Consider the following 14,879-nt stretch of genomic DNA (forward strand, 5'->3'; position numbering starts at 1 on the left):
GCTTTTGAGACGGATTAAATGGGTTGAGCCTGAAACACAAACCTATCAGCCCGACAAAATATCATATTGTTTTTTTTATAAACAATATGATAAAAATTATTTTTTTATTTTTATAATTTCAAATATTTTAGAATTTTTCTAATTAAAAAATTGGAATTATTTTTAAGTAAAAAATTAAACGGGCCGGCCAATTTAACCCTCGATCAAGACATATTGGGTTGGGTTAATCATTTGAAGGCCCTTCCCACACAGCCTAATAACGGGTAGTGACGGGTTGTGAGCTGGCCCGACCTTGACATCCATACTTTTAATACTACATTTAACTCTAAAATGGTATAAATTTATATTAATTGTTATTAAAATGAAGTGTAAAAAAGATAGCTTTCACATAACACACACCAATTAGCTCCGATAATAATAAATAAAAGATAATGAGAGGATGGTGAAATGAAACAAGAAATATGTTTTAGTTACTAATAAAAACAATATAAATAGAAACAAAGAAAAACAGAATGATTTTTCTATTTCTGGGAAGTTGTCAAATCATAATCATTAACTTTTTTCTTTATATTTGGATAATAATAATGTTATTATTGTATTAAATTGAGAGCCATAAAGAGCATTGAATGCTCCTAAATAAAGTTCACAGCTCGACTCGTCGTCTTTATTTGATTGATTGATTGATTAATACATTATGAAAGCTATCTGTACGTAATTAGTATATAAATTTAAATTTTGAAATAAAAAAAAAAGAGTGAAGACATTCCCCTTCAGGCTAAATGAAATTGATTTTATATTTTATTATTTGAGTAAGTCTCTTGTGACACGATTTTACGAATCTTTATTTATGAGATCGATCAACTCTACCGATATTTACAATAAAAAGTAATACTTTTAGCATAAAAAAGTAATAATTTTTCATGGATGACTCAAATAAGATATCCGTCTTACAAAATACGACCCCGTAAGACCGTCTCACATCAATTTTTCTCTTATTATTTTTATATTGATATAACAAAAATTATTATTATTGTTTAATTAATTATAATATAAAATGGATAAAGATACCGCCTACAAATTGGTTTGGGTATCGGATTCGGTGCCACCCGACAACCCGGCTCCATCACCGCCTTCACCTTGGTACGGCTGTTAAATAGTATATATATTAATATCAGTGGTCATTTTGAGTCAATAGCTGCCATGCGCGTCGGTATGTATATCTGCGTGATCTCAATTCTTCTTCTTCTTCTTCATCAATCTGGAGGTTGATATTTTATTATGTATATAATCATATTTGAGGTGAATTTACTTACCTTGTCTTTGAATTTTTGTATTTAGGATTCTGGGATATCAATTGTTTGTGGTTTTCCTTGTATCTTTCATCTTCATTTCGGCCGGGGCAATGAGGCGATGTTCTTTGATTTCGTATTTTTCGGGTGATATCTTCCGTTAAATCATATATCTATGAGAAACCGCAGTAAAGTATTGGCTTTTAGTCTCATGCTTCTTGCATTTGTAATTTCTGCCGTTGATTATGCGCCGTCGGAGAAGATTTTCTTGAACTGTGGAGGTCCTCCTGACTCTACCGATTTAGATGGCAGAAAATGGACATCAGATATTGGCTCAAAGTTTGTCTTGTCCACCAGGAACTCTTTAACTGCCTCTGCTGCCACCCAAAAACCCTCTGTACCCCAAGTACCTTACATGTCAGCTCGAATTTCCCACTCCGATTTCACCTACAGTTTCCCGGTTGCATCTGGGCGTAAATTCATTCGTTTGTATTTCTATCCAGCTTCTTATAATGGATTAGATGCTTTCCATGGAGTTTTCTCTGTCACTTCTGGGCCCTATACTCTTTTGAACAACTTCAATGCTTCTCAAACAACTGAGGCTCTGAATTATGATTATATGATGAAGGAATTCTCTCTTAATGCTCCTTTTGAATGGTTGAATATAACATTCACACCATCCCAGAACGTTTCCAACTCATATGCATTCGTGAATGGCGTTGAGATTGTTTCGCATCCAGATATGTATAGTACAGATGGGACCGAAACTGTTGTGGGGCAATCCACTGGGTTTAATATTGACAACAGCACAGCACTTGAGAATCTTTATCGGCTGAATGTGGGTGGAAACGACATTTCACCTTCTCATGATAGTGGTCTCCAGAGGTCATGGCATGATGATTCAAATTACATATTCAGCGCGGCTCGTGGAGTTACAGAGGTCCCTGATCCAAATGTAACAGTAAGATATCCTTCAGGATCGCCTAGCTATATCGCCCCGCTTGATTTATACACCACTTTGAGGTCGATGGGTCCAAATGCATCTGTTAATCAGAATTACAATCTGACATGGACTTTCAGCATCGACTCTGGCTTCTCTTATCTAGTTAGACTCCACTTCTGCGAGGTATCAGAACTTGTTAACAAAGTAAACCAGAGAGTTTTCAGTATCTTTATGAATAATCAGACTGCAGAGAAGGACGCAGATGTGATTGGTTGGGCAGGAAGCAATGGTGTCCCTGTTCACAGGGACTATGTGGTGTTTGTCCCCACTGGGCCGCCTCAACAGTATCTCTGGCTTGATCTACATCCTTACACTCCCTCAAAGCCCCAACGATATGATGCTATCTTGAATGGACTAGAAATTTTCAAAATAAATGGTTCCAATGGGAATCTTGCTGGTCCTAATCCAGCTCCTCCCCTTCCGCAGCCTCTAGTTGACACCAGCCAATCATCGGGCTCTACTCAATTGAAAAATCGCAAAGCCGTTATTGAGGGAGCAGTTGGAGGTGGGCTTGTTGCACTTCTTGCTGCTGGTTTGATCGTATACATTGTTTCCTTCCGACGTCAGATGCGCAAAAAGGATCCCAGCGCTGGTGATGGCTGGCTTCCTTTGTCTTTGTATGGAAATTCACATTCTTCTGGTTCTGCCAAAACAACTACCACGGGAAGCTGTTCATCCTCATACCCTTCGAACCTTTGTCGCCATTTTTCATTTGCCGAGATCAAAGCTGCCACTAATGACTTTGATGAGGCTCTTCTCCTTGGTGTTGGAGGATTTGGCAAAGTTTATCGCGGTGAGATTGACACCGGAGCAAAAGTTGCAATTAAGCGAGGGAACCCACTTTCTGAACAGGGAATGCATGAATTCCAAACTGAGATTGAAATGCTCTCAAAACTTCGCCATCTCCACCTTGTATCTCTGATAGGGTATTGCGAAGAGAATTGTGAAATGGTACTTGTATATGATTACATGGCTTATGGAACTCTGCGGGAGCATCTTTACAGAACTCAGAATCCCCCACTGCCGTGGAAGCAGAGGCTCGAGATTTGTATTGGTGCTGCACGTGGTTTGCATTATCTTCACACTGGTGCGAAGCACACCATTATCCACCGCGATGTCAAGACGACAAACATCCTCTTGGACGAGAAGTGGGTTGCCAAGGTTTCGGATTTTGGCCTGTCAAAAACAGGTCCATCTCTGGATCATACCCACGTCAGCACAGTGGTGAAGGGTAGTTTTGGTTATCTGGATCCAGAATATTTCAGACGGCAACAACTGACTGACAAATCCGATGTGTACTCATTTGGAGTTGTACTTTTTGAAATCTTATGTGCTAGGCCGGCGTTAAACCCAACACTTCCAAAAGAACAAGTTAGCTTGGCTGAGTGGGCGCTGCATTGCCATAAGACGGGCATGCTTGACGAAATCATTGATCCTTATCTCAAGGGGAAGATTGCACCAGAATGCCTTAAAAAAGTAGCAGAGACAGCAGTGAATTGTGTGTCTGATGTTGGAAGTGATAGGCCTTCGATGGGTGATGTGCTGTGGAACCTTGAATTTGCTCTGCAACTTCAGGAGAGTGCAGAGGAAAGTGGCAGTGGTTTTGGTCTTGGAGACACAGAATTTTTTGAAGTTAAGAAAGATCCAGATTTGTCTCCTATGGGTTTTGATGATTCAAATGGCAGCAGTGGCGGACAAGGATTGTCAACAAGCATTGGGGGCCGCAGCCTCGCCAGCCAGGACTCAGATGGGTTGATTCCAAGTGCCGTCTTTTCACAGATTATGAATCCAGAAGGGCGGTAACACGGATACATACAGGCTCACACATTATATATCTACATCTAGCTAGTAATGGCTAATGGTGCATTGATATATTATTTCGACGAACCACAGGAAATAATACTTCTTTGTATCTTATATTTCTTCTCAAACCGTCGACCTTCTATCATATAAGTTTGTAACAATTCCTGGCTAGTTTCAAAGATGAAAATCAGTAGTTTCATTTATTTTTATCTGTTTTTCTTGGTGTATAGCATTCCTAAGAGTCTCTGCATACTCTCTGTTTCAACTAATATATAAGAAAATTATCTTGAAAATATGGTCCTTCTACTGTTTGCGCCAGACACCTCTTACCGGAGCATTCATTCATTATTGCTGAATAACGAGCTCTCACAAATTATTTTAAGCTTGGCCATGAATTTAGCTTCAAATATGTTTTTGCATTTTTCTTATTTCTCAATCGATTAATTTTACCATTATTGATATATTAACAAGGATGACAATGAGTCGGAACATGTTTGTCATCCTTGTCTTTGAATTATATCTCCGTCCTATAACTGATTCTATCGAGAATCCAATTTGATTCTGTTCTTTAAGTCGCTCCAAATGCATGTGCAGCATCTTGACATGAATTTCTTTCAGACAAGCCTGCAGTTGCACGTATAGACTGTAAGGTTTCTCAGTTCAGCAAATCAAAGACCCAGATGTTGATGGGAGTGTTACCTTTGCTTTGTAAATATGGAGACGTTTAATAATGACTTCCCAATACTCTACCACCTTGGCAGACCCAGATCGCATTTGAGACTCAATCTGGGATTGAAGGGCCTCTAGTTCACCATAGGTTTTTCCTTGCAAAAGATTCTTGACATCTGCTTCGATGCTCGCATGCAAACCCCTTTCTTCACCTGTAATCTCTGGTGGTAGTTGCTCTCCTCTTACTCTGGCACGCTCCAGGGCATCCCTTTTATTAGCTTCAGCTAGTTACCATTCACAAACAACCAGAAGTGCCTGTTCTTGCAACAAATTGGGAGCATAAACATACGCATCAACAATTAAAATCAAAGAAATTCACAACACTTTATAAATTGATATTACTACAAAAATTACACTTGTCATAGATGTGCTGACTAAACACTTATATACAAAAAAAAATCCATGAATAATTTGAAGTATAAAATGAAATTAGATTCTACCTCCAAGATTATGTTTTCAATAAAATTACAAAAGTCGTTATTAAGATAATTCAAACACATGTGACTCATTCATATTAGTAGATACTCATGAAAAGTTTACTATAATTGTCAAGTAATTAAAACACAAACGTGAAATAAAAGACTTGAAAAATATTAAATTTTCTTTTGAGCTATGGAATCGATATTTCGAGAAGGAATATATGTTAATTGGTCATAGTACACAACAAAAAAAATACTTTTATATAGATATGATATATCCATTAATAGTTGTTTGATAATGCTCAAAAGATCTTTGATATCGACGTATCGTATATAAGCATTAATAGAATATAACGTGGCCGATCTTTCATAAGAGCATTACCGATATTAAATTTTGAGAAAGTAGCAGTCAAGATCGGGCAACGACTTAATGATTTTGAGCAATGCTTGCAACATGGAGAGTAGTTTAGACTATACTCTTTATAAATTGTTTATGAATTTTTCCAAGCGGTTTTTCATAAAAGCCTTCAATGAGATGGTTAGCAAGAAGTAAGAGATGTCGTACTATTTTTCTTTCACTGAATTTTGTCACATTAGGTTTTTTGTGGTAATGTTTTAATGAGACGTATCTATCCGCAAGAGAACTTACAAGGAGAAATATATATTGTTGTTTTTTTTCTTTCGCTCGAGTTGTTCCCACTAAGTTTTATTATCAATGTTTTAACGAGGCAACACCTGACTCTCCGTGAATTTTCAAGCAACCATCTTAACAAATTAAATATTCAACAAAATAGTTGTTGTGTAGATAATCATCTAAGGTGGAATGTTATGATATAATTTTAAATGTAGATAGATTTTCTATATATTAAGATTGATATTTCAATCTTTCTATCTACTGATTTGTATTCTACTATTGTATCTTATAAATAAAAATTCTCAATTATGAATAAAATAGTTCGGAGTTTATTCTTTGAACTCACGTTCTCTCGTCTACTTCGTTTCTTATTAAATTTATAACGCATATAAAATAATATATAAATATACTAATAAAAATTTGTAGAGTTTAAACGACAATCAACCTCAGTCAGTTGAAGTGACTATCTACATTTAGATAAATAGGTATCTTGTAGACGGTTTCACGGATATATATATGTAACATAAGTCAACTCAATCCATATTTAAAGTAAAAAATACTATTTTTGAAAATTTTTCCATGAGTCGTATCGAGTAAAAAATCCGTATCACAAAATTGACTCGTAACATATTCTCATGATAGCTTTTTACAAATACAATACACTAAAGTTTACCCTTATAGACATCAGTTGGTTGATTCAAAATGTCATCCAAATTGAGAATCCAATAAATTCCTAGTATCAAGATCTGTGCCTGAAACAATTTTTCAATATTTAAAAAAAAATGAAAAGAGAAGCTGATGCCTTGAGACCACATATCTTGAGTGTTCTTCGATCACAGCAACTGAGGAGACTGCTATAATTTCGTCTCTGGTGATCTACATGTTGGAGGTGCATGTGAAACAGATCATTGCTAGAACTAGCATAGCTCTCCCACTGTTTCTTTCCCTTTCAGACGTGAGGATCATTCTTCTCAGTACCTCACGAAAGGGAAATTCGTTCACCTTGCCTTGTGGATTATTCACATCACCTCAACTTTTTAAAGCAAATCATTCTATGACTTCTACTGATTCACGTTACATTCATTCAAGAATGAATCTTGTTGGTTTAGGAACTTTTTCCAAAAACTTTTGTACTTGGGAATGCCAAGTTCAAGCCACGGTTTCATGTTTCCATCAAAATGCAACATTGTTGCAGAATTGACAGCTTCCAAATCGATGCCATGGTTACGTCCTAGACCAGATAACATCCAACTATCATCAAGAGCATAAACTAAACCTTGGAACGTGAGCAGGCTAGCACTTAATGCAGCAGTTTCGGATGTTCCCTCTTCTCTGCTCATCTGCACTTTTCAACATCAAAAAGAAAGGATCAATCAGACATTGGATGTGGGCTAGTAAAACTGTTTCCATGTTTGCCAAGTGATCCCCTTTTTTTCTTTTTAAGTTATCAATCTATGACATGACAAATCGTAGATAAGTGGATCAACAAAAAAATTACTCAATAATCCTAATCAACAACACAAATTTCAAAAGATCTGTTTTTATTCTTGAATAGCATTATACAAAACAGCAGTCACATTTTGGAAGTGTATGCACCACCCAAAAACACCTTATAGGGTCTACAGTAGGTAAACATTCCCGTTGATGGATCAAATTTGAATTGATTGTTAATATTCCTAATATGATACGGCTGACTGTTAGCATGACCAAATTGGCAATGGATGCCTAAGTACAAAACTGCCAGGGTAGGGGGAGCAGAATAAATAGCGTAGGAAACAAGTGACGTGATGTGAACAGAAGCAGTAAAAGTTGTATCCGATGGAATGCGGATAAAAACAAATAGGCAAGTGCTAATGAAGTTAAATAAAGAAGTTGGATCATCTTGTCACTTTTTAAACATTCTTGATTTACACACTTCAACTTCTCTAGGATTAAAAAATGAAGAAATCTTCACTTTTAATTGAATAACACCTTACAATTTCCAGTGAAAATTACTAGTATAGTAACATAATTGTTCGAACTCGGAGAGGATTCTAAAATGTTAAACTAAAGTTAACAGTCATCCATTTGTCCTCATGACGATGCTGAAATAAGACTACAATGCTTGATACACATCATTCATTTGACACGATCATACGACAAATGGGCCTGTGAGAGACTAGGATATCCCATCTTTCACCTTTCTACAGTTGTATCCATACACGCACACAATTTGATGAAAAGTTGAGAAAAGAATAATATCTAAAGAAAAATTCAAACAAAAGAGTTGCCACGCACCTCTTGCACCAACCTCTGAAATGTTTCTGAAATATTATGTGCCCTCCACCTCGATAAATCAATTACGTTTACCCCAGAAGTCCAAGCACAAGAGTTTTCATAAATAGTGTTCCTGGAGAAATAATTTTTCAGCTGAGACAACTTCACTGCACAGAATTGCACAGCACCATTCACTTTTTCCCCCATGTTAATGTTCCAGAGGGCTGACAAGTCACTCTGAACAACTATGTCATCTTCCAAAACCACAACTTTCTCCAGAGTACGATATATTTTAGGAAGGAGATAGTGAGAATGTGAAAACATGGATATGTATTCTGTTCTAGATAGTGAGAAAGACAGTTCATCAACCCTACGAAATGAAACTCGAAATTCTTCAGGCAATGACAGATGCAACGGTGCCATCTTATGGTCAAACAACGCAATGTCTTCAATGTTCAGCACCTGAACTGAGGCTTCTTTATACTTGTTTCTGAAATACCAAAACTTCATAGCAAAGTAATTTTCCCTGTCAGTGAGCAGATGAAAAATCTGTTTCTCACTTTCCTGCAAAGACAAAACCCTCATGAATAACAAAAACTGTTTAGACTAAGAAAAAAGTTTGGAGTTAAAACAGAGATGATGAAGTAAATGAAGAAACATAAACAGGCCATACTTTCGCATGCATCACGGTTGAGTTGATCACAACTGATGATGCAAGTATATTCGTGGAGAACACAATGTAGTGGTATAAATCCGGATTTAGAAATTTCTCAACCAGCGCAGGCTCAGTATCAAATGAAGATCTAAAACTCTCAACAGTTAATCGCATTGACAGACAATGGAGACTCTTCGGCATGGTTTGAGTCGCAAGTTGGTAGAGGAAGGCACTCTGCTTCGTGTGAAAATTCGATTCATCCTCTGTCATATCAACTAGCTGTCTAAATTTCTTATCAACATTGTTACAATCAACAGGACACGATTTTGCTTTTACAATCACAGACTTCATTTTGGAAATCTTCTTCCCATTCCTGATGAAATAATCAAAGTTGTGTATTAGTCTTCCAGGTTCTTCATGAGTGGTAGAATATTAAGGCAAATAAGGAGGAAGAATACATTTGTGTATGTCATATTCAATATTCATACACACACACATATATATACAGACTTTTAGTCCTATGTTAGGAAAGTAAACTAATCAAATCCCTGCAATCAAGGTAAATCATATCTACATATGTATTATTTCTATACACAATCTATACCACTCTCCCTCAAGTTGGACCATAGATATTGATTATGCCCAGCTTGTTACAAATATAATCGACCCGAACTCCATTTAAAGCTTTTGTGAAGGTAACTCCCAACTGTTCTCCAGTATTCACATTTCCAGAAGTGATCAAATCTACTGAATATTTTCACAAATGAAATAACAATCAATTTCGATATGCTTAGTTCGCTCATGAAATAAATATTGGAAACGAGATGTAGAGCTGCTTGGTTAGCACACCACAATTTGGTTGATATTGAAGTTTTAAGACCTACTTCAGTCAGAAGCTGATATATCAACATTATCTCACACACAAGTTGCCATAACTCTATATTTTGATTATGCACTCGATCGTGAGATCACATTTTGCTTCTTACTTTTCCATGAAACTAGATTCCTCCCAACAAAGACACAATAACCAGATATGGTTTTATATGGATCTTCGATCATCCTTGGATCCCGCCCAGTCAAAATCTGAAAAACACTCAACCTTAGTATGACCGTGATTGCTATATAAGATACCTCGTCCAGGAGCTCGTTTCAAATAGCACAAAATTTGTTCAATAGCTGCCCTGCTGCCCAATGATTAATTGTCGGAGAAGCCATATATTGACTCACAATCCAGATTGAATATGTGATATATGGACGAGTTAAATTCACTTTCCAACTAATCTTCTATACCTCTGAGGATTCTCAAATAATTCACAATCTTTTGTGAGTTCCAGATCAGAAATCATTGGAGTACTACATGGTTTAGCCTCCAATTTTCCCTTTGTCGGACAATAAATCAAGTACATATTTTTTTTCATTCTTAATTCTTGTTATCACAACACCCAATAAGTATTTTAAAATCCCTAAATTCTTTGTATGAAACTGACTGTGAAGAAAGGATTTAAGACATGAAATACCTGTAATATCATTTCCAGTAATGACAATATCGTCCACATATACAACTAACAAAATGATGCCCACTGCAGATTGTTTGTAGAACACAAAATAATCAGCCTTACTTTTCTTCATTCCAAATTGCTCGATTGCCTCACTAAATTTGCCAAACCAGGCCCCACATAAAGATTTTCGAAGGCGACACACTTTCCCACACACATTCCAAACAACATGATGCAAGATAAACTAATGAGCACAATCCCATAGATCTAAGAAACAATACGAATTTTGGTAAAGCATAACAACTACAGAATGTAGCCCACGATGATAAGCTAGGTAGAGAAAATGTAAACTCACATCATATCTTGTCTTCATTGGACATGATACCACAATACTTCAGTTTTCAAACACTTGAAATAAATGTCATAAATGACACATTTTCATCCATAAATCAAGAGACAATTGCAACAACACCCTCAATAACAAGCTTTTACCAGATAAAAGAAAAGATCGGTAGTCAGTCAAGCGAGATATTCTCAGTTGATATCCACCTATTTACAGAAATATTTAGAATGAATAAATTTAAGAGATTGAACATTTAATAACCAGAAAGCCAGGACCTAAATCAAATTCACATTTCTCGAAGGAGATATGCGATAATATATATTAAGAACATTTAGGAAAAAGTATAGTAGAAATGATAAGATTCCAGTGTAGTGGTGCATAAGAATTAAATTGAGCCGAAGGCTAGCTAATATCTAAACCTTGAGTTTAAGCTGAAATCAATTCGAACATCTTCAATCTCGATTCAAAGCTCAAAAGGCATAAATTTGAGCTCCTGCTTGGCTTGAATTACAATTCAAGGTCGGGCACGACTTGACACAATCTAGCCCAAATCGAGCTTCTTCGAGCTCTATCTCTCCATTCAAAACCATGCCCGTAGTAACTCACTGGGAGTTCAAAGGCTAGTTGAACTAACAAATTACTGTAATTACACCAAAACATAGAGGAAAAGACATCGGTATAAAGTTGTTGAGTCCGCTCCACCATGATGATTCATTTCCTCATTGCAGCTCAGAAAACCAGGAATAATACATATAAAACTCCACAAAACATAGAAAATGAAAAAATTCTCAGGCCACAAAGATAAAACGCATAACCATCATCCCTATTTTCTTTTGATTTTTGACCTTATTTAATTTTTTCTTTGAAAAGTAGCCTTTACTTTAAATTTTCCCCGTCATTTAGTCAAAATTACTTTTATTCAATGGCCTCCTATTTTTCTCCGCCACCTCCGTCCAATAATCCATGGCTGCTAACTCACACCCCCAAAGTCCAATACTATCCTCGAGCTCTGTACATCGCACCACCCTCCATCGCTGACCTGACAGCTGAGAAATTGGAACCGTTGGTCTAAGAATCCATGACTGCACACGCACATAAAGCCACTACCATCCTCAAGCCTACCACGTTGCACTACCCTCAACCGCAGCGGGTCTCATAACTCCTCGTTCCCCGCTCTCCACCACTCGGTTCTCCACAACTACATCAGCAACTTCCCACCAAAAACTACCACTCAAATTCTTTTGTGCCTTCTCTTGCGTTTCCATTGGATACCCCCACTGCACAACCATCGAACCATTGACATTGCAGGCCACTCAACAGTAATTGCTGCCGAGGGCAATGATCCAGTTCAAGAACACCGTGAAAACTGAAACGGGCTCTCTTCTTATTCCCGTTCTTTCATTTTCAGGTTTTGCACTTCTTAGCGGAACTTTTTCCACCGCTACCCCCCCTATTACATTGCTTTCTCATTTAGCTTATGCAAAATGGCAAAGAAAAGTTCTTTCCGTAGCTAAAGTGGCACTGCAATTTGTTCAAAGGGAAAAATGTTGACCGGAAGAATATGAATATTTTTATAAAACTAAGAATAGAAATGTCTATTAGTCTACTAATAAGAGTAAAAAAGTATATTAAATCATTTAGAAATGTGAAGGTTATATATCCATTTTGTTTTAATTGAAAGATTAATTTCTTAAATTTTCCCATTAAATTTTAAGATATTATAATAAAATATAAATACGCTAAGGATCTCAAGAGGTGGAATAAAAGAAATTAGGCTCAAGTTTGACTATGAACCGAATTTCATTCGAGCTGGTTGAAAAATCTCACAAGCCACCAAGATATGTTTGCACTTTTAGTCCAGCCCTTTTTATTATGCAATAATATTGGTGAAATAAACTAAGTCTATGGAGTTAAGAACTTCCCTCAAGTCCTTTCAGATGCAAACATATGTTATTATGAAAATTTCTAGTGGTGATCAAACTTGTCCAGAACCCTTCAGAATTTCACATATAGTCCTTGATCTTCACAATAGAAAGACGCGGAAAAAAAAAAGATAGGGGAAGATTATGTCATAAAAAAACAGATTGATAAATCAATAAATTTAAAGCTAAAGTTATGAACAAATGATATATGAAGACGGTAATGAGAAGGCCACAACAACGAAAATACCTGAAACATTTTCTTAATTTTGTTTAAAATAAATCCATAAAATTTGAACATACCCAGGGGGAAGATCTTTATCTGTCGTAGTTTCGCTAAGAACACGCTCGAAATCCTGAATATTTTGCTTCATTTCATGAGACAAATTTTCAAATGCTGGAAGTTTTGCAATACTTGGATAGTAAGCACGGGCAACAAAAAGTAGGTCTTTCATCCTCTTCACCACAGTATCTTCCATTTTTTCCTTATGTTCTCGACGCCATAAACAATAACTCCCAAATGTAAATTCACATATCAGATCGCTTTCATCAGCACTTCTTCTATGCTCCCCGGTATAGTTTTTAACAACAGGTCCAATATTCTACAGCACATTACAAACATTTGTGTCTGACAATCAACACAAATTTTGAATTCCAAAATAAAAATTAGGAAGTTTTAACAATGTATCATACAATTACTGGCTGTGCTTGTATTGGTGAATCGGCTGTCATGGAAAAACCTGTGTAGATTTTCAAGAAAGAAAGATGAAAAAATGGAACCTAAATCATGAGAGAGAGAGAGAGAGAGAGAGAGAGAGAGAGAGAGAGAGAGAGAGAGATTCTTTTGAAATTATTTACCATTTTCATCCCCACCTCTCTTGGAGATGTTCCCAAATTCCTGAAAAAAGTAGGGTAAGAAACATAGATGTTTGAAATAAGTGCAACAAGGTGCCTTCACCAGCCTATCTTTTTTTTTATGTAGAGATTTTTCAGTCGAGATTGGATACAAAACAAAGATAGGTGAATTGGACGGGGTCAATGCCGTTCCCAGATGGAAAATGAAATAAGCAGAATGTAGCATTCAAGTAGTTGTCTTAACCATCAAAGCATATCCAACAGACCTTGGGTAAATTATGGGTCAATCTTTCATAAACGTCCTCTACATGTTTAGATAGGGGAACCTACAAACAGAAACAAAAACAAATAAGAGGGACTAACTTAAGATGTGTCCCAGAACGGATCATAGATTGGGGCAGGTGAATGAAAAAATAGTAGGATATATTTTAGCCCACTCTGTAGAGCCACGGCATGAAGAAAATACAATTCTTCAACAAACATCCACACAAGTGTGTGCCAAGTTAGGAAGGTTGACAACATTCTTATATACCTCTGATTTTTCTCTTTAAGTGGCATCATTTTGTTGATCAATAAATCTCAATGGATACTAATTGCATCCGAAGATTGAATAAAAAAAAAACAAAGAAAGAAAAGTAGAGTATCAATCGACAATCATCGATCTCCATTTATTCGGAATGAAAGCAACCATAAACGCAAAAGAAATCTCTAAAACTATCATTGATATAAAAATTCTTACAGGTTGTGAATTCCGCTGTTGAGTGGCGTCTCCTGAAAAATGGTCGTGAGAAATCAGTAGATGAACTCTAGAACAACAGTAAATGCACGTCCACTCATGAGCGGACACACGCAAACAGAGACGCATATACATTCAAAACAGATCTAATCCATACAGTATCCGGAAAATCGAAAAAAAAAAAAGAAAAGAAAAACAGCACACCAATGGAGTGCGAACCGTTGTGGAGGCCGAGCAAAAAGACAAGCGGGACGAGCATTGACAGGACGACGAGTCCAACCACCGGAATCACCAGATTTTTCCATCTTCTCTTCGCCGAACCCCCGACCACGCCCTTCATCTCTCAAACTCCTCGTCCTCCACCTTTTTCGCCTCTTCAAATGCACAATCTCAGCAAGGAATTCCCATTCAATACCAACAATCACTTCGTCTTCGAAACAATAATGCCACAAATTCACAAACTTCCGCCAATCCCACTCCTGTTTGGAGATGCGATCTCTTTTTAATTTTTTGGATGCACAAATGTACACAGGCTACTTCATTTTTTGGCCCTTCCAAATTTAATATAATTGTTATTATTCCTTCGTATTAAATGTCCGCGTTTTTTTAAAAATAAAAATAAAAATAGCCGTGATCGCATTTAGTATTTAAAATTGCTATTTTAAATAATTTATGTCGTATTAGAATTTAGCCAAAAACTTGTATGAGACGGTGTTACATGTCGTATTTTATGAGACGAATA

The 14,879-nt window shown here is 36.5% G+C and overlaps 3 protein-coding genes across 6 annotated transcripts; 1 reads left to right on the top strand and 2 right to left on the bottom strand.

Moving 5' to 3' along the window:
- The first annotated feature begins 1,155 nt into the window (after window positions 1-1,155).
- LOC142548632 (receptor-like protein kinase FERONIA) lies at window positions 1,156-4,310 on the top strand. The gene is made up of 2 exons (XM_075657069.1): window positions 1,156-1,210; window positions 1,339-4,310. Exon 2 carries the CDS (start codon window positions 1,465-1,467, stop codon window positions 4,093-4,095), a length of 2,631 nt encoding a protein of 876 aa, XP_075513184.1. The 5' UTR covers window positions 1,156-1,210; window positions 1,339-1,464; the 3' UTR covers window positions 4,096-4,310.
- Window positions 4,311-4,527: 217 nt separating this feature from the next.
- On the bottom strand, window positions 4,528-5,117 carry LOC142548359 (splicing factor Cactin). Its single transcript, XM_075656658.1, has 3 exons — window positions 5,114-5,117; window positions 4,795-5,048; window positions 4,528-4,719 (listed from the first exon to the last, which is right to left on the bottom strand). Exons 1-3 carry the CDS (start codon window positions 5,115-5,117, stop codon window positions 4,528-4,530), a joined length of 450 nt encoding a protein of 149 aa, XP_075512773.1.
- A 1,388-nt stretch (window positions 5,118-6,505) lies between these two features.
- On the bottom strand, window positions 6,506-14,683 carry LOC142548633 (putative galacturonosyltransferase 7). Of its 4 annotated transcripts, XM_075657073.1 has the most exons (10): window positions 14,357-14,683; window positions 14,141-14,172; window positions 13,934-13,990; window positions 13,668-13,727; window positions 13,405-13,444; window positions 13,240-13,286; window positions 12,850-13,148; window positions 8,807-9,161; window positions 8,155-8,697; window positions 6,506-7,217 (listed from the first exon to the last, which is right to left on the bottom strand). In XM_075657073.1, exons 6-10 carry the CDS (start codon window positions 13,276-13,278, stop codon window positions 6,939-6,941), a joined length of 1,515 nt encoding a protein of 504 aa, XP_075513188.1. In that variant the 5' UTR covers window positions 13,279-13,286; window positions 13,405-13,444; window positions 13,668-13,727; window positions 13,934-13,990; window positions 14,141-14,172; window positions 14,357-14,683; the 3' UTR covers window positions 6,506-6,938. The 4 variants fall into 4 exon arrangements, with proteins under 4 accessions (XP_075513188.1, XP_075513186.1, XP_075513185.1 ...); XM_075657071.1 differs by lacking the exon at window positions 13,934-13,990; XM_075657070.1 differs by lacking the exon at window positions 13,934-13,990 and having other exon boundaries at window positions 14,342-14,683.
- Between the last annotated feature and the right edge of the window lie 196 nt (window positions 14,684-14,879).

Source organism: Primulina tabacum, chromosome 6 (genome assembly GCF_025594145.1).
Source record: "Primulina tabacum isolate GXHZ01 chromosome 6, ASM2559414v2, whole genome shotgun sequence".
NCBI lineage: Eukaryota > Viridiplantae > Streptophyta > Magnoliopsida > Lamiales > Gesneriaceae > Primulina > Primulina tabacum.